General features: G+C 37.3%; 1 protein-coding gene across 3 annotated transcripts; it reads left to right on the plus strand.

The window, feature by feature from the left end:
- The first annotated feature begins 2,405 nt into the window (after positions 1–2,405).
- ORC5 (origin recognition complex subunit 5) lies at positions 2,406–23,738 on the plus strand. 3 transcript variants are annotated; one of them, XM_072411070.1, is made up of 15 exons: positions 2,406–2,550; positions 3,054–3,184; positions 4,438–4,530; positions 5,883–6,086; positions 7,427–7,501; positions 8,402–8,513; positions 9,413–9,543; positions 10,436–10,484; positions 12,791–12,881; positions 14,219–14,271; positions 15,721–15,833; positions 17,313–17,360; positions 21,116–21,226; positions 22,391–22,503; positions 23,569–23,738. In XM_072411070.1, exons 2-15 carry the CDS (start codon positions 3,074–3,076, stop codon positions 23,612–23,614), a joined length of 1,350 nt encoding a protein of 449 aa, XP_072267171.1. In that variant the 5' UTR covers positions 2,406–2,550; positions 3,054–3,073; the 3' UTR covers positions 23,615–23,738. The 3 variants fall into 3 exon arrangements, 2 of the variants coding, with proteins under 2 accessions (XP_072267171.1, XP_072267172.1); XM_072411071.1 differs by having other exon boundaries at positions 2,448–2,550; positions 3,058–3,184; XR_011920791.1 differs by lacking the exons at positions 22,391–22,503; positions 23,569–23,738 and adding an exon at positions 14,725–14,866 and having other exon boundaries at positions 21,116–21,205.
- The last annotated feature ends 1,962 nt before the right edge of the window (positions 23,739–25,700 follow it).

Here is a 25,700-nt window from a genome sequence, read left to right on the forward strand (position 1 = left end):
GGTAACTTACCTTCTCCGAATAAACCACTGAACTTTGTTTTATGAGGACATCATCTGTGTGGCTAAACATCTCTATTTTCAGCCATGTCGTTGATCAGTGATCAACCACACTCCGCACATAAGTTCCTGTAACTCCACCTAACATGGAATAACATGATCTTCCTAAATATGAGGCTTGTATGTATCTGCTTACTACCTCATCGCCCTTTTGCATAGCCATTACCAGGATAGTGTCTGTGAAACAACCTTAATATTTTTTTTCTTGTTTTATGAATACTCCCACCCGGCTTTAAGATATTCTTTTTGGACTTTACTTTTCATTATTGTGCCCACTTTTCATTCCTACTTTGTGCCACCAGCATGCTTTTACTTGTAAATATTATTTTTGGGATGGGGGGGGAGATGTAGTGAGCAGATTACATTTTCCTCTGCACCTACCATTGTGAAAGGGTGACTTGCAGTTCTATTTTATTTTTACAAGGGTTTTTTTTTTTTCATTCAGATTTGTGGCAAATCTATATTATATTTGTCTAACGCTACCCAAAAACTACTTGCCATTTGTGTCTTTGTTCCTTGCTCAACTGATATCCTTAATTAGTCAAAGTTTTAATCTTGTCTTCTTCATGAGGAAGTGGCAAAAACCTAAAGTACACCATATTTGCTTTACCTCCAGATTTATTATGTGTGGAATTATTTGTCAGCATCCTTGACTATTGTGATTGGCTAGCCCTGGATGATGGAACGCATGCCCACATGCCTGGGAGCTATTTCCTGTTAGCACCAAGGCATGCTAAGATTGTGGACTGATTGTGAAGCTGAATATGAACAGATTAGTGCACAGTGCTTAGATATTTGTAGGCAGGGAGTTATCAGACTTCATTGCAGATGGGAATTGTCTCTCCTGCAATAAAAAATAAAACAAAATCTGCATGTTACACTTTAAGCAAAACACTGCAAAAACTTATGACAGGTGTGTTTGCATCATGTTCATTAATTACAAGGGTAAAGTGTATTTCCTATGTCTTTACTATTTAAATCTAATTTTGAGTATTACAAAGTCTATAAAAACCTATCTACACTCTTCTACACGCATATGTAATGCAGCAATTTATTTATTCCCCTTTTCCTTTTTTTAATCTATGTTCTTGTCCTGTTCCCTGCATGGTCTAATTTATGGATCAATCAAAGTTGAAGACAGCACCTATTTTTTCCTTATATAAACAATTCAGACAGGTGGGAACACTGCAGGAGGAAGATCTGCCACCAGGAATAAGGAAGTACAAGCTGTTGGCAGGATTAGCAGGTTTCTCTAACCTTTGTTTACTGCAAAGGTTTTGTGTATAACAAATGACACACACAAATAGTTTTCATTGCAGCAAATCCTACAGCAATAACTACTGGTGGTATTATGTTTAATATAGCAGCAACTCAGCTGAAGTATTTCATTGCTGATGATCTTTAGTCTCATGCATCTATTTTCATTGTAAGTGAAGAGTTTTCCAGCAAGACTTTTCATATTCGATTTGCTTCTCCCTCCAGTACACGTCTATGGCAGTGCACAAGCAGGATGAAAAGCAGGTCAACTGCTGGTCCAACTCATCTATCTCCATCCGTTGGTCCATGCAACTTTTACATGATCTCAGAGGAATCTTAAACTGAAGTTAAAATGTATTCTACAAAGTTAATGACTGCAACATTTGGATGATGTGGGTCAGACAGTCATGTGAAAAAAAAGTACAACCTCCTTCAAATCCAAGGTTTTACATATCAGTACAATGTATAAAATGAAATAACAAATTTATTCAACATATCTCCCCCGAGACTGATGCACTTGGTACAGCATAGTTGCAGCTTTTCTAGATCATTCAAATAAAAAGCGTGTGGTGGGGCCGCAAACCAGCTCTCAGCAGCATCTTTGACAGATTTTAGTCCGAAGGGGCCACATCAGGTGAGTAGGGGGGATGGTGGACCATATAGAAACCCAGGGTGTTTGACAGCCACAAAGTTGGACGTGTGCGCAGGTGCATTGTCCTGCAATAAAATAATTTCCCTTTGGTAAACTTTCCATGGCATTCCGTCCTAATTGCCTCCTTCAGCTGGTCCAGGAGGTTAGCATAATACTGTCCGGTGATACTAGAGCCCTGAGGTAGGTAGTCCACCAACAGAATATGTCTTTGTCCCATAAAATGGATGCCATGACTTTTTTGGACGATTTCTGGGTTTGGAACTTCTTCAGCTGCAGGGACCCGCTGGGCTGGTAATGTTTGGGGGGTGGTAATGTTTGGGGGGTACAGTGATGGAGGGCTGGTAATGTTTGGGGGGTACAGTGATGGAGGGCTGGTAATGTTTGGGGGGTAGAGTGATGGCGGAGTTCGTAATGTGCTGGCAGACGGTGCAGACATAACACAGCCGGTGACGGGGCCGATAGACAGGGAAGAGGCGTCTCTGTACGGAGGAAGTGACTGGGCCATGGGCGGAGGCTGTAGCAGTTGTACTCGGTATCTGGCGGGACCGGCTGTGACACATGGCAGCTCAGCTCTGTACATAGCGGTAAGGGGGTCCGGGGCCGCCATGTTTTCCCTATATATGATATTTATCTGTGTGTATGGCGGGAAGAGTCGCTGTGTACACATCTGCACCTTCCCTGGATACAGAGAGCTGAGGGAGCCATCACAGGGACACACTGACCGGTATAGGGCCCGCACTGACCATAAACAATGACCTGGGGTGATTTCCCTATTGCCTCCAACATAAGGCAGCATTACTGTCATGGTGGGGATCAGTTCTCTCAGTTATACCAAAGCACCTTTTCCTCTGACAACCGATATTAGGAAGTCATACAACTTTCATGGCTGTATGTGTTCTCTGGCCATCAATATTATTTGTTTTATTTAATTATTATTGAAAATATTGTTTGTTAAATGGCACTGTCCTGGGTATTGTGTTCTCATTCAGCTTCATTCCTCATATCCTTAGAGCTATATATAATAATGACATATTTGCTGTCTCATATTTACTGTGGCGTTATATGTAATCTTCCCATTCTTTTACAGTTAGTATGTGGAAGTGAACCATGACCACATTGGAGCAATTTCCATATCTGGAGGAAAAACTTCAAGATCTGGAGAAGCGAATTCTCTGCCGAGATCCCCAGTTATCTACATTGCTGGCAGTATTCGGAGAGGTGATCTTTGTGCTTCTATGCTTTATTTATTTCTCAGAGTATCATAATATTCCCATTTCCCAACCAGGTGCATTTATAAATATAAAATGTCTGTTTTGCCCATCTAATAGAATTAGACTTCCATTCTTTACATATATTGGGTGATGACTGTAATTTTGTTAATTCAGCTTGCTATCTGTAAATACTTTGCTGATATCTCAGGATGAGGATCCCAGCCCTGACCCCCATGCTGCCCCATCCACCCCCATGTTCTACCCGGGTGAATGTATACAAGCCGAAGAAACCTTGTAATATTCTCCGGTCCCTATTCCATTGCAGAGCGCTGACATCTTTTTCTGTAGACAATTTCATTATTATTATTATTACTACACAGTATGTAGTGCCAATGTATTACGCAGCGATGTACATGTCCATAGTCCTGTTACTAGCTGTCCCTCAAAGGGGCTCACAATCTAATATCCTTACCATAGTCATGGAGGGGGAAGCCAATTAACCTAACAGCATTTTGTATTGTGGGAGGAAACTGGAGTACCTGGAGTAAACCCACACAAACACAAGGAGAACCTGCAAACTCCATGCACATAGTCTCCTGGCTGAGAACCTGGAACCTGGGGCTGCAAAGGCCAGAGCACTACCTCCGAGCCACCCTGCAAGACTTTCATCTTTCTTGATTGGCTGGGCTGGGATAACTTTACAGACATACAGGGGTTCATTAATTCCTAGCACACAAAGGAAGTTGGGATTGCCGAGTATCCTGGCAAGCAAAGCTGATGCTACCCAAAGGATCAGGCAGGTAGGAAGGAATTATTGCAGAAAGGACTTTGCCTGTTCTTTTCAGGAATAATGACCTGTCTGATCAAGGATTCTTAAAGGTGGAACTTTAGGTAAGATTAAAAAGTGTGTACATACAGGAGGGGAAAGTTGTGACCCACAGCAGGGACAAGCATTCCCTGCGGCTTCTGGTTGCTGGCCCATTGCATACAAGCAGGAAGCCTGCACAGGGCTGTTGGTGTGTTTTTTTTTGTTAGCTGAATGGTAGGAATGTTTAGGTTGTTTATCTGATAAGACATTCTTAATATGAATCTGTTGGGTTTCCCTGCTTAAGCTATGCACAGGTTCAATTTATTTCAGTGCACTCCCTCACAATATTAGATTTGTCATTGTTTATCCTTGCCTACATCCCTTCCATTAAATTGCTTCTATAAATGTTGTAAAAGCGTAATAATTGACAGCAGATTGTGTCTTAATTTCAGCCTTCTCATCTAAGCTTTCCATCCATCTTTATCTACGGTCACACCGGCACCGGGAAGACATATATACTGAAGACTGTGCTGAGCACACTAGAGGTACGGCTAAAGCTCCATTGTGACTTCCAGTGGTTATATGTGAGGTAGTTATTATATAGACAGTTTAAGAAACCTGTACTGTAGGAAATACAGGGGCTGCCATCACTGGCTTCCTTCTGAGAATGTTGGCTGTCTATGGACTCAATATTTGTTTTTTTTTGCCCTAAAACAATTTTTGCAGTTAAAAGAAAGTCAAAATATTCACCTACATGCTTCTGCTTGGTCAGATAAAGCCGTAGGATCAGTGTCCTGGAATTCAGCATTTTTTAAAGAAGCGCTTAGCAGGGACAGTATGGTGTTGCATAAGGGTGGAGTTCAGGAAACATTGACTCCAATATAGAAACCAGCAGGGAAATGGCTTCCATCATTTGACTGTGACCACATGACAGAGATAGGCAATAGAACCTAACTTACCTAGTTGTGTAACGTTTTGGATTTAAGGTACAACAGTTTTAGACAATTGTACTCTCAAAAGTGGAACTAAATTCTAACATAGAGAACCTGTCTTGTTACAATTTATTTATATTGCAGAAGGGATAGATAAACTTAACTGCCTGATCACAATTTTTTAAGTACATTAATCTGTCCCCATTTCATTACGGGTGTCACGATCTACTGCTCCTCTTCCAGGTTCACAATCTTTGGCCATCTTCATTGTCCGGGCCAGGTTGTGATAACCCCAGCAAGTACTACTGATATGGCACATAAGTATGTTTTATTGCAGAAGGGACTTTTGTCATTACAAAATCCTGCCTGGTCACAAAATAGTTCCACTTTATGAAAACTGAAAAAATAAAGTTGCAGTAGGAGGATTGCCAGACATACTTGTAATTTAAAGATTAGTTTTTCAAGTCCACATTTATGGTGTGTGTGCCCATTGGAGTTGCATTGGACAGCTTTTTAAACCAATGTTGCCAGGAATATAAAACAACATTCATAATGTTGAATGTCCTCTCTTATTTGAATATTAAACAAAAGAGGAAAAGTTGAGAGAGAATAACTGTAAGAACAGTTGTGTTGATATAAGAGGTTGTTCATGCAACGTTGTTTTTTGAGCTCCATTGTTACAGACTTTCCCAAATATTATTTGATCCTTTTTTGGGCTTGGAGCAAATCCAAATATGTAGAAGCCGCTTAATCATATAGGTAACAGACTAATTATGTACACAGCAATCCTTATAATTTTCCTCCTGGGCAGTAACATGTAAATGAGCACAGCACAGAATTGTTATTTATCTGTCCTTACTGTCATGTCTGCATATGTCCATGCAGCCACCTTCTAGAAGCCTGTGAATGCAGTAAATGAATCAATGTATGATCAAAAGTAATTCTGTGCAATTTCTGTTTTACAGCTGCCTTATGCTATTGTAAATTGTGTGGAGTGCTTTACATCACGCTTAATATTTGAACAAATACTTAATCAGCTGTACGATCACTGCCCCTCTCCTGACAATGAGTATTCCTCCTATGAAAGATGTGACACATTTAATGAGTTTATCCGCTTGTATAAGAAGGCAATTTCCAGTGAAGGATTTGAGAATCAAACCGTTTACATTGTGAGTATATTAGGTGTGGAGAGTTGCGGTGTTGTCTGCCATGTAACCTTGTATGCCTCTTATAGGTACCGTGTATTAGTAATGTCCTGCATGATAATGTTTTAGTTGTTAATGTGCAGTTTGCCATTTAAATCAATTTAAAAAATACATCTCTAAACCTGTCAACTCATAGTAATGCAAACCACTTTAAAGTACATGTAAACCCAAAATATTTGACATTGTACCATTACACAATGGCGATCTTGTTCTGGTAAAATAAAATCCCTTTTTTTTCTTTTGCTGTTTATTATTTGCATGAAAGTGATATGTATTAATGCAGCCTCCTGGCAGCAATCACTTCTGTTTACATGTATGATGACTCCAGCAAATGCTAAAGACCTTTCTCAGAGCTGGATTTCCTGGTGACTGTAGCGGGCCTTGCCTATGTAATCTCCATCACGTGCAGCACATTTTTAGGATAGGGAACAAACTTTGTCAGTTCACATAAGAAAGTACTTTCACAAAGACCTTCTGGGTAATATTACCAGGAATAAAATATGTAGATGCAAAAATAAACTTGACTTTTGAATAGGTGAGACGTTAGATTTTTGTAGTTTATTGCACTGCAATGTAAGTCCATGGGACTTGAGATTCTAAAATTACTAATATCCTTTTTATTTTGTGGTAGATGGTGTATTATTTCATACAAGGGGTGTTTCACTGTATCTTTAATATTGTAGGGTACTTCCAGGTGCCACAAGCACATAATTGTGTTTACTTCTAAAATACATTCCCTGTAATCCTACTTCTAACCTTACATCTATAAAGCAAACATTTTATTAAAACAAAAGTTCTGCTTACTTTGTCCATGCCCATACCCTTTAGTTGGTGAAAAAAATGAACCTAAAAAAATTTAGTATATGTACCTTCACATATCACTTGACATCACTTCAAAATCTTTCAAGGAGATGTTGTGAGATTTAGGCTGCTCTGTTCACCACAGGAAAGTTGGTAACAGTATCCTTTGCCTAGATGTTGTAGTTAAAAGAAAGGTGTAAAGTTAGAAAAATTTTCACTTGCTGTGGGTAACAGAAGACCCTTCTATGGGAGCCAAGTGTAGACTGGCGGATGTGATGTTTTTCCAAGTTGGAGCTGCCTTTCCCCTCCAAAATAAGCCAACTTCAAGTGCTTTTTTTTTCTTTTTTTTTTAAACTTTTCCAACAAGATATTGGTTTCTGTGTGAAGGGCACGACAGGCAAACTATTATTCACTTTTATTAAATTATAAAATTTATTATTTTATAATTTTCTTATTTGGCATTCTGTGTGAATGTGTTTCAGTAATACTTTCACTTTCCTTAGGTCTTGGATAAAGCCGAACTCCTTCGGGAAATGGAGGCAAACCTTCTACCTGCTTTCCTTAGACTTCAGGAACTGGTAGGTGCACACATTTTACCAGTTGATTAGTGTAAATAGGTAATAGATTCATGTACTATCAAAGCAATTAACCTGTTTTTTAAAAGCCTGTGAAACAACTGGTAACTCCTATTGTGTCATTAAAGATTATCCTTCTACTCTGTGGTTAAACCTGTGGAAACCTTATATTCTGGGATGAAGGTCGGGCAGCGCAGTGGCTCAGTAGTTAGCACTCCAGCCTTTGCAGAGCTAGGTCCCATGGTCGAATCTCAGCCAGGACACTATCTGCATAGAGTTTGCATGTTTCCCTCAAGTTTGCATGGGTTTTCTCTAAGTACTCCGGTTTCCTCCCACATCCCAAAAACATGCAGTTAGGTTAATTGGCTTCCCCCTAAAATTGCTCTTGGTCTGTATTAAAGACATATGACTGAGATAGACTTTAGATTGTGAGCCCCTTTGAAGGATGGCTAGTAACAAGACTACGAACCTTGTAAAGTGCTGAGTAATATGTCAGCGCTATACAAATACTATGTAATAATAATAAAAGGTCTTGCTGGGTTCATTTTGTTCGGGTAATCTTTGCCATTGAATGCAAACTGTTCCCTTGCTGGCTTCCAGATGGCCACACATATTGGATTCTGTGCAAATTCCTTTCATATACCTATTGTGGGCTATATGATTCATTGTATTTGTATACCTTATCAGGTAGACCTTGCATTACATAAAACAATCCCCCGAGGTTTAACAAACCATGATGTTGCAAGGCATGTGGCCAGATCAAACAGTCTTGTTTATTATTATGCTTTTTTTCTATTTCCATCTACACCTGTTTGCACTATTCCAAAAAAATGTATTAAAAGGCAAAACTGAAATAGGTATCAATCAGGAAGTTGTTATGACTGGATCACTTTTCCTTTGTAGACGCAGAGTAATGTGACAGTAATATTCCTGTCTGAAATAGTCTGGGAATCCTTCCGACCAAACACTGGATGTCTCGAACCCATAACCATATACTTTACTGACTACAGCAAAGGTATTGTCATCCTGATTTTTTATCCTGTGTTTTATGACATAACACGTGTGACTCTTTACTTCCTAACTCTTCAAATACACCTTACATCTCGTGTAGATACAATTGGGAACTGCAGGAAAATCAGGTTAGGGACGATTATGCTGAGTAAATGAGAATTCTGAGTTTACTTGGGCTAAAGGAGCACTCTGCTGAAGCCATTAAAGTTTTAATGCTACAACCTATAATTTGAACATACGGAATGTTAAAAGCACACATTCATTTGTGTTTTACAAATCTTCTTTATAATGTAGAACTTTTGTACACAAGTATTAAACAGTCATATGAATATATTAAGTAGGCTCCTTGTCTCACAAAGGCTTTACTGCACAGAATTATGTGACATCAAGCTCTAGAGTATGTTAAAAAAATGGAATATCGCCACACCAAAAAAATTAAATGTTTATTTTTAGGAAAACAAAATGTTACATTATCCCAGAATCCTAAAGTCTTCCCCACTGCTGGTTCCAGCTGTGATGTTCGGTTCCTTTAAGCCCTAAATTGCCCCCTTTTTTTTATCATCAAGGCCATCATATACAGTGGTTACCACTGCATTCAGTTTTCAGACTTCAATAAAGACATATTGGGCCTGACTTAATATAGCTCTCCAAGAATGGAGAAGATAGACTATCACAGGTGAACCTGGGTGAGCCAGCAAACCTACTATTATTTGGCAAATATTTTTAGTCCTGCACCAGATCCATTCCAGGCTTGCTAGATTCTCACCCAGGTTTAGCCATGAAAGTCTTTCTTCTCCGGTCCATTAAGTCTGTTCAGTCTTTTGTAGGTCACATTTACATAGTTTACTTTTTTTTTACCAGTTGCCTCAATAATCTCAATAAAAAAAAATTTCTCTTTTATAGTGGAACTACAGAAGATTCTATCCAGTGACTATCCAGAGGAATACTCACCTGAGTTTTATGCTTCATATATCAATATTCTCCTGGGTGTCTTCTACACTGTGTGCAGGGACATTAAAGAACTCCGACATTTGGTAAGATGTTTTATAGAAAGTAGAATGATTCCTAACACAGGATAAAAATGAGCAACATGCTAATGCAAAAATTTGTCATACAGCTTAAAGAAAACTAATTTCACATCACACCTTTCACACCATCCATTTTTGTAAGTCATGCATCTCAAAGGTGGTTTCAATTTTGAATTTATGATGGATTTTTTACGTGTGTTTTTTTTTTTTTTTTATCTGCTCAAAGACCTAGTCTTTTATATCATGCAAGTATGTAAATAACACCTTTTGGGGACACAATTACATGGGATAAAGTTACAGTATGAATAATCCCCTACAGTGCACTAATATGTGTGTGGAATGTAATATTTTAGTGTTTCTGTAGGAAGAATAAAGTCAGTGCAGTACTTGTCAATCACTGTAATGTATTGGTCACATGTTCATGTTTCTGTTTGATTGTTTGATATAGTTTAGTTTAGGATAGATGATGATGGATTAGAAAAAAAAAGATTAACACTTTCGTAACTGCTGTTCTTCCATTCATCCATGTAGCTTATTTGATATTTTATATCTTTATTATAATTTATATAACCGGTAAATCTGACATTCACCAAACCTTCAGTGAAGCGTTTTGTTTTTTTTCTGGCTCATGTGTTTTAATCACAGGGATTGATTCACCTGCAGTGCATGTTTAACTATCAATTTTTTGCTAACTTTTTAGGGGTCAGATAATGTAAGAATTAGATTTCCCCTAAATTTATTTTAAAAAATCGTGAGCCACAACCAAGTCAAGCCTGTCAACTTCACTGGGTTATGTTTGTACTATTGTTGGAAATTGAGACTTGAAATGTAATTGGTTATTATGAGTGATAGTTTTTATTACTTTTTGATGCATATTTTTTTTCTTTCTCTTTCACAGGCTGCTTTGAACTTTCCAAAATTCTGTGAGCCAGTAATAAAAGGAGAAGGTATGTGATGGATTGATGCTGACAAATGGTTCCATGTTCTATGGGTATCAAAGTACAAGTATGATGGACAAATGGTCAGCTGGCCTAGTTAGGTTAACACACTAATTCATGACACAAAGCTACCTTTTGAAATTGAAGAGATGGGTCACTATATGGTTTCTGGAAAGGAAAAAAAGAAAGGAATAGTGTTTGTGCAGAACCTTTGATTGGCTGATTGTGTCTAAGGCTATGTACACACGTGCAATAGTTCTTGTCCGATAATCGTCTCAGGACTGATATTGGACGAAAATTCTGCGTGTGTACAGTGCTTGTCATCCGCAAAACTGTCCTGGTGGATCCATGGATGACTATCATAATGCAAGTAAAGGGGAGAGAGTGCAATTGGTTGCCCCTCTGTCATTCTCCCCCCTCCCCTCTCCATAAAGCAGAATGTCCCTGTATGTACAGCTCCCGTTCATGCATCAAGCAGTCGTTTGTCATTATGCAAGTTAGGCTATAATAACAAGTATAGGAAATTATTGTTGGAAAAAGTTTTTCACGATCCTTTTCAATAACAAATTTTGCCTATACTTGTAATTATAGCCTAACTTGCATCTCCATGAAAAGACAGTCTTTTCCTTTGACAAGGAGATGTATCTCACATTCATCTCACATTCATTCATTCAAGGGTTTTCTACTGGTTGCTTTTGCCTGTATGAAAAAAAACATTTTTTTTCTCAGTTACAGAATAAAGACACCCTAAAGGAATCAAGTCACTATTTCCAACTTTGACATTTTTGCCAAATAGTGATCCACTAGCTTTTTTGTTCATCAATACTACTAATAGGAACCAAGTGGTGGCTGGCAGGTTACCATTGACCTTCTGAAGTATCTGATAAAGAATCAGAGATACCAGGCTGTTGCTCTCCAGTATGTAGATATTGAGTTCAGTATTGTGGTTGTTCTTTTTTACTTTACTAGTTTCATTCACAAGAACGAATTACATTTTTCCAAAGTATCTTGAAGGAAACATTAAACTTGGTCTACAACAAGGCACCTAAAGTAGCGCTAAAACATAAGTACATTTATTTTGCTAAAATACCATTTTTTTTAACTTTAGATCATTTTGTAGACTGGTTTTCTAAGGAGGACAATGGTTGGTTCTACCTGTGTAATGTAAGCCACTTGTATCCCCATAAAAGGAAATGCCGGAAATAGGAATCTTCGGCGCAGGATCACCAGGCATTAGTTTATTGAAAGCAACAGATTTAATAATACTGAAATCATTTGAAATTACATTAACAAGATAAAGCATAAATTACAATTGGTGATGATTTACATGTATTTTAATGTTTATATTTTGGATATTTTTAATATTATTAAACAGGATTTATATAGAGCCAACATATTACGCAGCGCTGTACATAAAATAGGGATTGCAAATGACAGACGAATACAGACAGTGATACAGGAGGAGGAGAGGACCCTCCCCGAAGAGCTTACAATCTAGAAGGTGGGGGAAGGAGCACACAATAGGAGGGGAGATATGTAGTGGTGTTAAGTAGTGATGGTTTTAAAAGACAGGAGAAGATGGTTAGGCAAGTTTGAAAAAATGAGTTTTGAGTGGTCTTTTAAATGAGCAGAAAGTAGGAGCAAGCCGAATAGGACGAGGAAGACCATTCCAGAGAGTCGAGGCAGCTCTAGAAAAGTCTTTGAGCCGTGTGTATGATGAGGTTATGAGTGAGGAAGTCATTAGTAGGTCATCAGGGGAGCGGAGAGAGCGGGTGGGGGAGTATTTTTTTTTTACCAGGTCAGAAAGGTAAGTGGGACAAGAAACGTGGAGGGATTTGAAGGCAAAGCACAGGAGCTTGAATTTGATTCTAAGGTGAAATGGAAGCCAATGTAAGAACTACAAAGAGATGCAGCAGAAGAGGAGCGGTGGGAAGGATGGATGAGTCTGGCTGCAGCATTCATAATAGATTGTAGAGGAGAGAGTCGGGTTAGTGAAATACCAGAGAGGATGTAAAGTAGTCCAGACGCGAGGCGATAAGAGTGTGTAAAAGGTGTTGGGTGGTCTCTGTGGACAGGTAGGGGCAGATTTTGGAGATGTTGTGTAGGTGAAAGTGACAGGACCTGGAAATGTTCTGCAGTCTGTTCTGTAGTGCAGCTGTAAAAGTGAAATTGCTCATTGCTGCAAAACTGTGAAGTGGAAGGAGGCAAAACTGAAACTCCATTTTGCGCAAATAAGTTGAAAAGAATGTATTTATAATGAAGACCTATTTAGGTGGTTTTACTATTTATTTGTAATATAATTATGTATATTTCAGCAAAGGAAGTTGATTCACATAAGTTATGGAGAAACATTGAGCCACATTTAAAGAGGGCCATGCAGACTATTTATCTCCGGGAGATCTCAAGGTATGAATTCACACTTTAATATGCTTCTGATGATTAGTAACTACATATATTCCTATTACATAAAGAGGTATTTAATCTTAAAATGTATCTTTTTTTCCTGTTGTCAATGTTTCATGCTTTTTGCCATGACTGACTATTGTCACTGAGTCTTTAAAGGTAAATCTAAATGTTTGAGCTGGTATTAGAACCGACATAAAGGAGAAATCTTTCATTTAGAACTTTTTTAACATCGACTGTAAAAAGGGGAGAAATACCCTTTTACTTCTTGTTGTGTCTGCAGGTCAATAAGTAAATGTAAGTTTTCCATGGGTAATGACGGGGGTAAAAACTGGCAGGAGATTTACCTGATACCTACTGTGTCCAAGGCTAAAATAGAAAAAAATCCTAGTTTTACTGTAAATATGGAACCAGGTAAATTAATTTTGGCAAAGTCAGACCAGTTCAAGATAAATTCTAATTAGTTTTTCTGAGTTACTGCATTTCCAAATTAAGACTTTTTTTTTCAAATATTGCAACATACCATTCGAGATGACCCATGCCACTGTATTCTTACACTATTCCTAAGCCCGTTCCCTTTTGATTCTTTTTCCAAAATGTTGCTTTTTGTAAAATCTAATGACAATTTTAGGTAACTTCAGGAATAGGTTTTTTTAATTTCTAGTATTGTATAGTTCCTTTTTCTTACAAAGCCTCTTGTCAGGGAACATCGCCTTTGTCGTATGACTGGAGCTCCAATGTGGGGGTATAGTGCGCTGGAGAAGAGGGCAGTTCATGAACAACAGAACATACAGAATTATGTTTTGAGATCTTAGCTATTGAACAATTGGAACATTAGGAATAGCAATAAATATATTAGTTTGGCAGTACCCTTTGATTTATTTAAAATGATGGATTCCTATTCTTAGTTTGCACATTTCGATTTCATTTCCAATGAAGATTTTCTTGTTTAGGCTTTGGTGGCATTGTCATTATTAGTAACTTAGAAACCTAAGAATTGCAATAGGAGGGATTTGCTCAAGGTTAGAAAGCACTCACTTTTATCAAGATCTGAGCCAGAGCCTTGCACAGATCACTCTGATCACAGTTTAATTATTTTGATTAAGCTCTCCTAATGCTGAGTGTCTGTTTTTATGCTGGATGATAGAAGGTTATTTTCTGAATGTCTGACTCTCTAACCTCCCTTTCAGCATCTCAGCTCGGAATGACGTTAGTGTACAGTTTCTTGGAATGTAATCGTCCATCTCTATCTAGGAACATAAACAGCTCAGTGTAACAAATGTATATCACTTACAGCCACTGAGGGCACATCTACAGATGCATTTTTTTTTTCTCTACAGTTCACAGTGGGAAAGAATACAACAAGAAGACAGAGAAGCATTCCAACTGAAAGGTCTTTATTGATAAGAATATTGTAATATAGGTGTGATTTTTAGAATAGGATACAATGTCAGCTTTCACAGTTTATTTGTTTGATTCCTCATTCCAGCCTGATTGCTAATCACACAGTTTAAAACTTGAAGATTATTTAACTGGTCAAATGATTCCCAGCTAGTGTTTGGTTATATACTATCAGTGATGGTGACAATACTATCTAATCAGTGTATCAGCTCTGCACAGCTCATTGAACTGTGAAAGCACATCATCACTTTGCTAAGGTACTCTCTGTACTTTTCTACTTTTTCAGTACTAAACTCTAGGGAAATGATAAAGCAAGCATTTACCCCTTGCAGTGTGAGTAGCAAGAGATAAATGTTTGATTTTTTTTTTTTCCTAAAGAACAATTAAATACAGTTTTACTCATCCTGCACTCCCCTAGCAGCTGGTATTCTCTTCTCTCCAACAGTTGTGGGCTGGCTCTTGCCTTTTTGTTATACAATGTGGAAATACTGTTCTGATATACTTGTACGTGATGATATCGGAGACAGATTGGGCACCAACGAGAAGTGGCTTTGGGAGACCAGATGCAAAAAGAGGAGGAAGCCTATGTAAAGGAATAAGTTGGTACAACTACTTTAAAAGCGAACCCAAAACAAAAAGATTCAGGTTTACTTCATATTTCCCCTGAAGTTCAGCCTACTTTGCCTAATGCCCAAATACCTGCTTTCCCCAGACCCAAAGAAGTAATGTTTTTTGCACTTAGTAAACTATCCTGCTAAGCAACCAGTAAGAATGACTTTTTGTACATTAAGAGGACGCACTGCGACTCTTGTTTTTCACGCTCTCTTTAGGATAACCAGTGCTGCCTGTACAGCGCTTATTAGTCACTGTCACTGAAATGATCGCTTATTGTTTCCAGCATATACAGTGTTCTCACAAGAAATAGTTTCTGAGCTGGCTGAGAAAAAGCTATAGGCAGTTAGTGTCCCCTATATTGTGACCCAACGTTTCAGTAACCACCCAAAAATGGCCATATGGTTACTAAAAAGTGCCAGGTGGTGCACGCAGCTAAAAGGGGCTGGGGAGAACACTGATATGTACCTGGGCATCTGTACGCAGCTTTAGTGCTATAAAATATGTTAGATTGATCGTATCCTATAGTGCAATACAGGCTAATAGTGCCTTATTTTCCTCCTTCTATCTGTATGGCAGGGGGCCTATCTACTACACCTTGAGAATAGACTCCGAGGCAGAAGTGAGGAAGCAAAGCTAATCTCTATGGGTGGTTAGATGTGAGTCTTTTACAAATATAAGTACCTACAGATGGTTCCACTCGCCAATATCTACATACAGCTGAAATTTTGGTATTGGATGGATTGATTTGCTACCTTGTAATAACTTTCCCATGGTATCACCTTCTGTATAACTGCTGAAAAGTAATGCATGTGTTCTGTCCTCCTAGGATTGTCTGCCCATGCTCATGTGGAATTGCCTTATTACTCCAAATTTCTACTCATTGCTGGTTATTTGGCTTCATATAATCCTGCAAGGACAGACAAAAGGTTTTTCCTCAAGGTATGTTGTTAATGAGCTTTTTTATAATTGATAATTATTAGTGATAATGGGAGTGGCAGTAGACTGGTGTGCATCCCCATTTTTGTTGCATTTATCCATTAGCACACATAATCTGGGGCATGAAGCAGTGAGATTTTAATGACATGTTATCCTGTATCATCTCTTATAATGCACTCCAAGTCATTATAGTGATTCTTCAAATGGCTGCTGAGGTTTTTTTTTTTTTTTTTTTTTTTTTTTTTTTTACAGCAAAGTATTCTCTAGAAATCAAACTGTCCTTTGAGATTAGTCTTCATGATGCACACTTAATAAACATATATACAGTAATAGTGTAAAGAATTACAGTCAAAACATAAATACAGAAAAAAAATCTTTGGGAGCAAAGATAAAATAAAAGTTTTAATACCTGACAACATATGACTTCAACAAATACCTGACAACAAATGACTTCATCTCCAACTTAAGCTCCTACAAAGTATCTGGGTTAATAAGTTCCCCTTCATAGTTATAGGTTCCCTTCGACATGTGGCAAGCTTGTAAAATGTCAAAACTTGCTTTATGGTAATTACTGCGATGATCCAAAAAAAGGCCTTCTGAACATACACTGTACTCTACATTTTATTCAGCACATCCTGTGTGCTAATAGCAGTTGTCAGTTGTCTGGGAAAGGTTATAGATATGACATTTAAACAATCAAAAGAAAATTCTGCAAAAGATAAAAGTGCTTGATTTCTATCATTAAAGTGATTTTGCTCTGTGGAATAATCTGAGCATATCCTTTTTCTGGACACTGGAGACGCTGCTTGACTGAATTTTATGACCGATTCTAGTTTGATTCCTACTAATACTGTCTGTGCCTATAGAATAATGCAGGTACACTGTACAAAGACAGGCTTGTGTTTATCAGTACACTTTTACATACCCAAATACCGCTAGAAGGTACCATAGAGCATCTTCACACACCCAAAGAATATTTCTTCTGCAGTTTGAATGCCCTGAATCCCAGCCTGCCTTAATCAGCAATTGCCATCCCTTCTGAGTAGCAAAAAGCTCTGGTGCTACCAACCAAAAAGTGATCATGTTTGTTACTAGACTCACATCGAATGTGTGGTCGGAATAAGTCATGTCAAGGTTCTGTTTTCACAAGACATGCATTGACAGTGCTGAATACATTCACTTGCTGTGCACCATCATGTATATTATTATTATTAATAATAATAATAATAATAATAATACTACACAGGATTAATAGAGCTTAATGCATTTGCACAATTCTTCAAAAAATAAATGCCATAAGTTGCCATACCTGTAAGGTTTTTTTCATGGCTTTCCTACCTAGCCTTTGAAACATCATGTGGGAGTTTACATTTTACGCGCATTTTTTTTTGGTTTGCTTTATGACAGCCAGGTCTTCTATGTGGAATTTTGCAATCTGATACCAAATGACATTTAATGTTTTTTATGTGTTTTTTTTTTCAGCATCATGGAAAAATTAAAAAAACTGACTTCTTGAAAAAACATGAAAAGGTAATGACTTTAAAATACCAATCTATTTCCTATGGTATGTATGATGTGAAAATGTTAATACATATAGACATAATCAAATGCATGCTGTAGCTTAATTCCATATTGCCATAATGTCTATAACTTAGTTTCCTGCCCCTAGCTGTTACCTGATATACTTCAGTAAACTTTGACAGCATGAAGACCTGTCTGGATGCAAACCACAGATCTTTGCAGTCCACACTATGTCTTATTTTGTGCTTGTTTAATCTACTGTGTCCATTTTCTGTTATAAATTTGTCTGACAGGCAAATCTACCTTTGGCGATGTTGCCAAATCACTAAGGTGAGGCAGTCGTTTATCTATATTATCGTTAGCTGCCCCCAAACCCTGAAGAATCTCCTTCACAACTGTTGTGAATCATCAATTAGCAATTATGATGCTGGGCTGTCATTTTACATCAGATTAACCACACTTACTCTTTGTTACTAATAAACCAGTGCATGAAGTTTGCTGCTATTACAGATTGATATACAGGTAGTCCCTGTGTTACATACGTGATAGGAACTGTAGGTTTGTTGTTAAGTTGAATTTGTACGTAAGTCGAAATAGGTACATTTTATTTTAACTTTATGGAGCCTAGACATTCATTAAGTTTGCTTTGATATGCAAAAAGAAACAGCTGCAGAGTTTGTCTTGGTCATTAAAGAGTTACAAGATGCTACAGATCATGCCCCCTCCCTCCCATCAAGCCTCTGTCCTGATACAAGCGAGTAGAGAAGCCTGTTTGTATCTAGGAGTTGTCCTAGATACAATACAAAGTTGTCCTAGTTGTCCAATTCTATTACAGATCCCTAGAATTGCAAAGTAATATAAAATTACTTAGTATGTGTAAAATGCTTGTTACCTGCAAAGATTCACAAACCTTTCCAACGACAAAAGACTGAAATATGCATGAACGAGCACTGTACATACAGCACTGTTCTGTTCTATGGAGAGGAGAGGGGGGAGAATGAGCAAGAGGCACCCCGCTGCACTCTCTCCCCTTCACTTCCATTACGATCGTTCGTGGATCTGCCAGGACAGATCCATGAACAACGTCGGACAAGCAGTGTACACACGTCAGATTCTCCTCCGTTACTAGCCCTAATTGGACGAAAATCATCTGACGTGTGTACGTAGCCTTAGTAAACATGATTCTTAAACTTGGGGTAAGTAGACACAACTGAAGGTGTTTCAGATCATAGCACTGTACAATACAATAGAGCTTAATATGTCTATATTTAAATGTTGAGTATATGTATTAGGCGGTGCTTAGGCAATAATTTGCTTTTTTTTGCATGCACTTCATACACAATTAAGTGTGTTTTTAGAAAATGCAGTAAGGTACAGCACATAGATGCTAGCCACATAAAAAATAAATGGGATTTCCACCTGCAGTTGTATACATACCTTCTCACTAAATGTAAAATAAATGAGATTTCTACCTGCAGTTGTATGAATATACCTTCTCACTAAAGGTAAACATACAAGTGTGTACAGGCCCTGAAACTTCTTCATGACAAGACTGTGTAAATAGCAATTAAACTGTGAAAGATAATAGACTAATGAAATGTATCCAGAGTTACCAGTATGTCAGTCATTCTGTGTAAACAGATGAGATACATTATCACAAATATTGGCTGGGGGTCCATAATGGGCATCTGTGTGCTTCATTTCCTAATCCACCTGGGTGAGAGAGAACTTTTTTATTCAAATAGAATATGAGCCAAATTTTTTAATGCAAAATGACATTGTTGGGTGAAATGCTGCTTGGGGGAACTTTTCCATTTCAGTTGAAGTGTTTAAATATTGTTTCCTCTGAGTTTGGTGCTCTGTGTTTCTGTGCACTGTAGCCATACATAGCAGAATTCTCTCACACACCTCCATTCCTGCTTGTGTATTTGTGTGTCTAAAATAAAAATTACAGGTATTTCCTGCAATCCTTTCCTATGTTTCAGGAAGATACTTTTGTATTTTTACTTAAGGACTGCTTTTGCTGCTCTTTTTGTTTTCTATTAAATATAAACTGTCCATGACCATGAAAGGTTTTATTTATCAGTCATTTTTTGCAAAAAAAAAAAAAAAAAAAACTTTGGGTAAATTCTGTCCATTTTTAAGGGAAATGTGTATCTTTTTTTGATTCTGGAAAAAGTGTTTTTTTTTTTTTTTTGTTGTTTGCTTGTGTTTTTGTGTTTAATCATATCCTTACCAAACGGATACCTGATTGCAGGCTTGTGAGAAAGTCAGGAGCCAATCACATAAGCAGGAAAATAAATTTTTGGGGTCAGTGTACAGAACGACCCCCGGTTACCATATTGTATGATGCATAAGGCTGCATAATGAAATGGAAAGGTATTATTTAAAAACTCCAAATTACAAAATTATGTCATATTTTGATATACCATCTTAATACATTTTATTGAGAAAAGGTGCTTTTCCATCAAAGAATTTGCTAAGTCCTATTTCTTAAAATTGGGGAAGAGGGATAATTTGCAAATACGTGTTAAGAAAACTAGAGCTTTACTCTTTATAAAAAAAAGTTTGTGGATTGTAATCTGATATGTTAGAGAAAATAACAGACTCAGCGCAACAAAACATCCTTATAGGTGTATATTTTTATTATTATTATTAATAAACAGTATTTATATAGCGCCAACATATTACGCAGCGCTGTACATTAAATAGGGGTTGCAAATGACAGACTAATACAGACGGTGATACAGGAGGAGAGGACCCTGCCCTGAAGAGCTTACAATCTAGTAGGTGGGGGACTTTACACACAATAGAAGGGGGATATATATATAAGCCAATAAACCCTCTGATTTGTCCCCCTTTGGTTAAATATACCATTGAAACATTTTGGTATATTGGTATAAAAAACAGTTGATCTTATCGGATATTGAGAGCAGAGCTGTTTCCTGTGTTCGCTTCCTGTGTTATCTCAGAGAGTACTCCTAGCTGTTATATTGGACTACAGAATAATTACTTTATGTCCTAGGGATGTGGAATTGATTGGGTAGTTTAGCAAAAGACACTTAGCACGGCCGACAGCACTCAGTCCACAAATTGCTGTGTGCTGTCAGCCCACAACACGGTAGCAGAGCAAGAGCATTTTTTCTGTACTTGCAGATTCTAAAGGGATAAACTGCAGGGTAATCCATGTATTGTAGAGTTGTCCTGTGTATGTTTTTTACATTTTTTATTTTGCCTTGAAATTTGCTTTTAAATGTGTTGCCTTGTTTTTTGTCTTCTTCCATCATCTTTATTTTCACATGGTATTCTGCTAATAATAAACTTCCTGTCCCAGAGTGACATCTGGTTTGCTGTACTGTGTTCATGTAACGTTGTCACCCAAGATGTAACTGAGTGGGGGCAGGACAGACAGTTATCTGAACACAAAATTAGGGGAAAAAAAACTCCACTTTTTATTTTTTTGGGGTGTGTGAACAAAAACAGATGATCAGACATACTAAAACAATTGTCAATGGAATAGTTAACAAACCAAAATGGGAGCAAATATGAGACACTTTGCATGTAAGGATTGTTGCTGAAGTTTTTTTTTTTTTTTTTTTTTTTTCATACATTTTCATATTATTCATAGTCTGATTAATATATTGGACGCTGATGATGATGGTGCAGCATCAATAGGCTACATTTCCTGCATTCATATTCAATAATTAATCAATCATTCATCTCTTTTTTTTTTTTTTTTTTTTTTTTTTTTTTTTTTTTTTTAGACTAGCAACCATCTACTTGGCCCCAAGCCATTTCCTCTGGACAGACTTTTGGCAATTCTGTACAGTATTGTGGACAGCAGAGTTGCTCCCACTGCAAACATCTTCTCACAGGTAGGCTGTCAGTCAGTACATGGAGTTACTAAACATCTGTGTATAACCGTTGTTAGAACATGTGTGTAAACTGGAACAGAGCTGCCTGTGGTGTCACAGCTGTTGAAATGAAATGCTAAACAGAAATACAGGAGAAAACAGATAGAGTTGCTACATGTGAATGGGTTGTTCAGTTTTCTGGTGTTTTTCTGTGTAAAATAGTGTTGTGACCCTTTCTTAGACAATTAGTGCCCTTTGATAGGTGTACATACTAGCAGGGTTCAACCCCAACTCATAATGAGCATATTCAATTATTACTAAAAGCTGTTAGGGGTTTTTTTTATCCCTCACTATACATTAAAATGATTCAAACATGTTAAAATATAAAATATAAAATCTTTTTCCCAATATTAAAATACAAATTGATCAATAACATAAATGGTTGCTATAAATACTTCAAATTGGTTCTAAATACACCCAACAATGTCTTCAAAGCCATGCTCCATAGGCTTCTGGTCAATCAAAACAATTATAATGAGAATCATAATAAACGTATTGTAACCCAAAGCCCCCTAATTGTGACACATTTCACAGCTTCAAAAGCTGCTTTCTCAAGAACCATCAAATCCATACTCAAAGGTAATAAACCAGGCAACCCAAATATTGTATAATGTTAAAAAGTGTTGTGTGTGTCTTTCACATCACCCTTCAAATAGTTACTGCATACACATCATGTATAGGGATGAATCAATCAGGAGGTCAGTTCTCCTCACCCTCTAAACCTTCCTGGCGGCATTCCCGAGTGTGCTCGGGGTTTATTATCCGTAGCAAAAGCGGTAACCGTGAGCCACATGTGGGGTAGCATTGTAAAGGGCTTACCTGGTCACCACGAGCCGGCGGGTCCCCTGACAATGCCCACCTGGCATCTGCACCCCTTGGCCTTGCGTCCCCAGTGTGTGTGTGTTGCACCCATTTGACATTTATAAATATAGATATAATCGGACACCAGGGAGGTAAATGCTTTGTAACAGGGCGCCCCCCCTCATCATTCAGTGTCTGTGTGTGAAGCCGACTTCAACTGCATAGTGTTGTGATAATTTTTTTTTTGTTTATTATTGTATGTAATATACAATAATACAATATATTTTTGTAATATTATTACTATTATAATATTTATTTTGCTAGATCTCCTCTCTGGTGACTCTTCAGCTATTAACCCTGGTGGGTCATGATGATCAGCTGGATTCACCCAAATACAAGTGTACAGTATCGCTGGATTTTATCAGGGCTGTGGCAAGGTAGGTATGTTCAGAAGATTACATGTGATGGAACATGAGGCATAATAATAAATAAAAAGTGGAGAACAGAATTTTTATTTTTTTTTTTCCTTTTGTTTTTCACTTTCAGTAATTTGTTTACCATTTGTACAAAGCCATATCAGCTTTTGTTACCTGGCAGAACGGCCTCTAAAAGTGGAGACTAGTGGTGCTGTAAATGAGACTTTTTTCTTTACTAATATAAAGCCTAAAATCAATAACTTCATTTTAATACTCATTCAGCAATAGAGGGATTACAGGTAGTCCCCTACGAATACGAATTCAACTTAAGAACAAACATACAGTCCCTATCTTGTATGTAACCCGGGGGCTACCTGTAATATTCTTATTATTCAGAGGCTTCTTCAGGTTTCTTTCAGTGCCCATTTTTTGTTTATAAATTATTTACCAAAGAGAACACACAAGCATGTGGAAATATATTGGGCATACTGATGTGTTGGTAAGTTTCCATCATATTTACAACCGTTTATAAAACAAGTCCTCGGATGAGTCAGAGAGTACAGAACATATCAAGAATTAAGGTTTGTGTGGAAGTTATTAAAGACAACAGTTACTTCTTTATAGAACAAAATAGTAATAACTGTTTTAAGTAGGTGGAAATGATTGCGTTCACACTGCTTCAATCTGCCTATTCTGTTCATGTACTGCTGTTAATAATTTGTGTAAAATTCATGCACTATGTGTCGATCTGCAATTCACATATAGCTGAAAGACCCAAATGAGGGGACACACAGCCCTCTCTTGGTATAGATTTATTGAAAAGGAGTTAAAAGAGCCCTCCCTTTAAAATGTTTGTAAAACATGGGTTTTATAGAATTTATAAGGGACACTTATAAACTTCTAAGCACTTAACTTAAAGCCCATTACATTTTCCTTTTAACACTACAATAGTTTCTGCCTGTTTTACAAATGCATTCCCTAATGAATCATACAAATTTTATTAAAAAAAGGTATTGAAGTGATCTTTTGCAATGAAGCCATCTTGACTTTTTTTTTCCTTTTTTTTTTTTTTTTTTTTTTTTTTAGGACCGTGAACTTTGATATTGTTAGATACTTGTATGATTTTCTATGATGAAGGTTTTTCTGTAGGAGGAACATGAATGGACCCATGGATTTCTGTGGTATAAATATGTATTCTAAGTAGACTGTATATTTTGGTATTTCATTTTGAAATTAAACCATTCTAAAACTCTCAAGTCTCTGTTATGTATGACAACAACTGAAAAATCCTGTAATACTATTGCAGCAAAGAATAGAATTGTGTGTTTTAAGTACAGATTTGTTGACAAACGTATGTATTGTTCTGTGTAGTGTGCACTTCATGCATCCATTTATGTATGTAATTACTGTCCTTCTGTTTTTCATAATATGGTAAGCCGAGTTAAGAGAAATGACATACAATTATAGTGCTAGCTAGCATCACACTTGCAATTAGTGTCATTGCTGATGACTTTATGTGCAGTGTAATATATTCTACTTTACTTTTAGCAGAAAAACAAGCATGATTATGCCTTTTCTATTTTAAACGCAATGTATATTTAAGATGAGTAAATGAATATATCCACCAAACCATTATGACTGTCATTTGCACTCTAAATATGCATGTCTAGCTTGGCACATTGTGTATATTGTTTACTTGTTACTAAGTTTCTGAAAACTTTTGAGATTTGATATTGATTTTTTTAAATATGTAATCGGGGTTTAGCTGTCCATCCCCACACGTTTGTTGGTATCACTGCTTGTGTTTGAACTATGGGGGAAGCTACACTACATACTCTTTTAAAGGCTGACTTATTCAGTGGAAAACAATAAGATATCAGACAAGTACAATTGTTTCTAAGCAATAGCAATGTATATTTCAGTGCATCCCTAACATGAAACAATGCCTAGGCAGTTTTTTTTTCTTGTTATGTTAGATGAACTTAGGCCGATCCTGCTCTTTCCTACCTCCGAGGACTGTTTTTTTCAGAAGATTTGAAGTGTCTTCCTGTTGGTGATGTCCCTACTGTGCTGCTCATTGCTCATCCAAGGGCCGACTGCAGAGGAAGTTGTACTTGAGGTCCTGTTCAGAGCTCTAGATCTGTGATTTCTGACCACTAATTGCTTCCCTCACCAGACATTAGGGCATATATTTTCCTATCTTTTAAGGGGGAAAGCCTGACATGAGGAAGCAAAGCACTACTCCTTTACCGCTATGGCTACCAACATACATACAGCTAATTTAGAACTATTCCCCGTAAACAGATCAGTTGCAGAGTTCTTACAGGTGACTATTTTGGACCTTTAAAATATTGCCTTAACTTTAGGCATGATTTCCAGGGTATTTAGGCAGCTGTGGATTTTGACAGCTTAAACCAGATCATTAACCTCTCATTAGTAACATGTCACAAAACATGTGGAAAAAGTTTCCCAGGTGACAGAACCACCACATCCTATTCTAACAGTTATTCCTCACCATGTGGGCAACACAATTTCTTCATTTTAATGTTTAGAAGAACAGCTACTAACACATTTGGGTGTGAATACAGTATGTTTGAATTTTATTAATATTAATTAATTTTATGAATATTATGGCCAAATCATTTGTAGTTTTGCAATTTGTGCTTAAAGCAGGTATGCCCACTGACTGTAGGCTCAAGGCACTAAAAATCTGAGCTTAAAACTGAACCCTATTTAGGATGAAAGTGTCAAGAATAGTCATTTTTGCTTCCTAAATGAGGTACATACATAACCTAAACCATAACTTAATTAGTGTAGAGAGGTGGGTTCATTGATAGTTGGATCTAATGCCATTTTTTTTGTTAGCTCTACCCAAACCAGGCAGTCTCCAGTAAGATTGGTTCGGTTTTATTTATTACCAAGTACTGCATTCCAAAATGTATATATTTTCACTTATCCAGCCATTAAGACATTGTGGGTTCTACAGGTCACTCCATTCAAACTTACTTGTGCCATGTGCTCTAGCTGTTCCAAGGTATATTCAAGCCAGCTTGAGGATGTTATCTTAAAAGCTCCATCCATCTCCCAATTGCAACTGCCTGGTACAGCTCCTAAGGTAGCTTTATAAAGAAGGATCCAAATATCATTCTCAAATCACTTCTTTGTTCACAAGTTCAATAAATCTTTTGTCGAGGGCCATGGTACTCACGAATTGGCTC

This window comes from Pyxicephalus adspersus, chromosome 5 (assembly GCF_032062135.1).
Source record: "Pyxicephalus adspersus chromosome 5, UCB_Pads_2.0, whole genome shotgun sequence".
Classification (NCBI taxonomy): domain Eukaryota; kingdom Metazoa; phylum Chordata; class Amphibia; order Anura; family Pyxicephalidae; genus Pyxicephalus; species Pyxicephalus adspersus.

Bases quoted from the DNA above. Each gene is read 5' to 3' on its own strand.
- ORC5 (XM_072411070.1), top strand. From the start codon at position 3,074: ATGACCACATTGGAGCAATTTCCATATCTGGAGGAAAAACTTCAAGAT. The intron at 14,272-15,720 runs GTCTTTATTGAT...CTGTCCTCCTAG, and splicing joins AGAAGCATTCCAACTGAAAG to GATTGTCTGCCCATGCTCAT. The intron at 17,361-21,115 runs GTAATGACTTTA...TTTTTTTTTTAG, and splicing joins TCTTGAAAAAACATGAAAAG to ACTAGCAACCATCTACTTGG.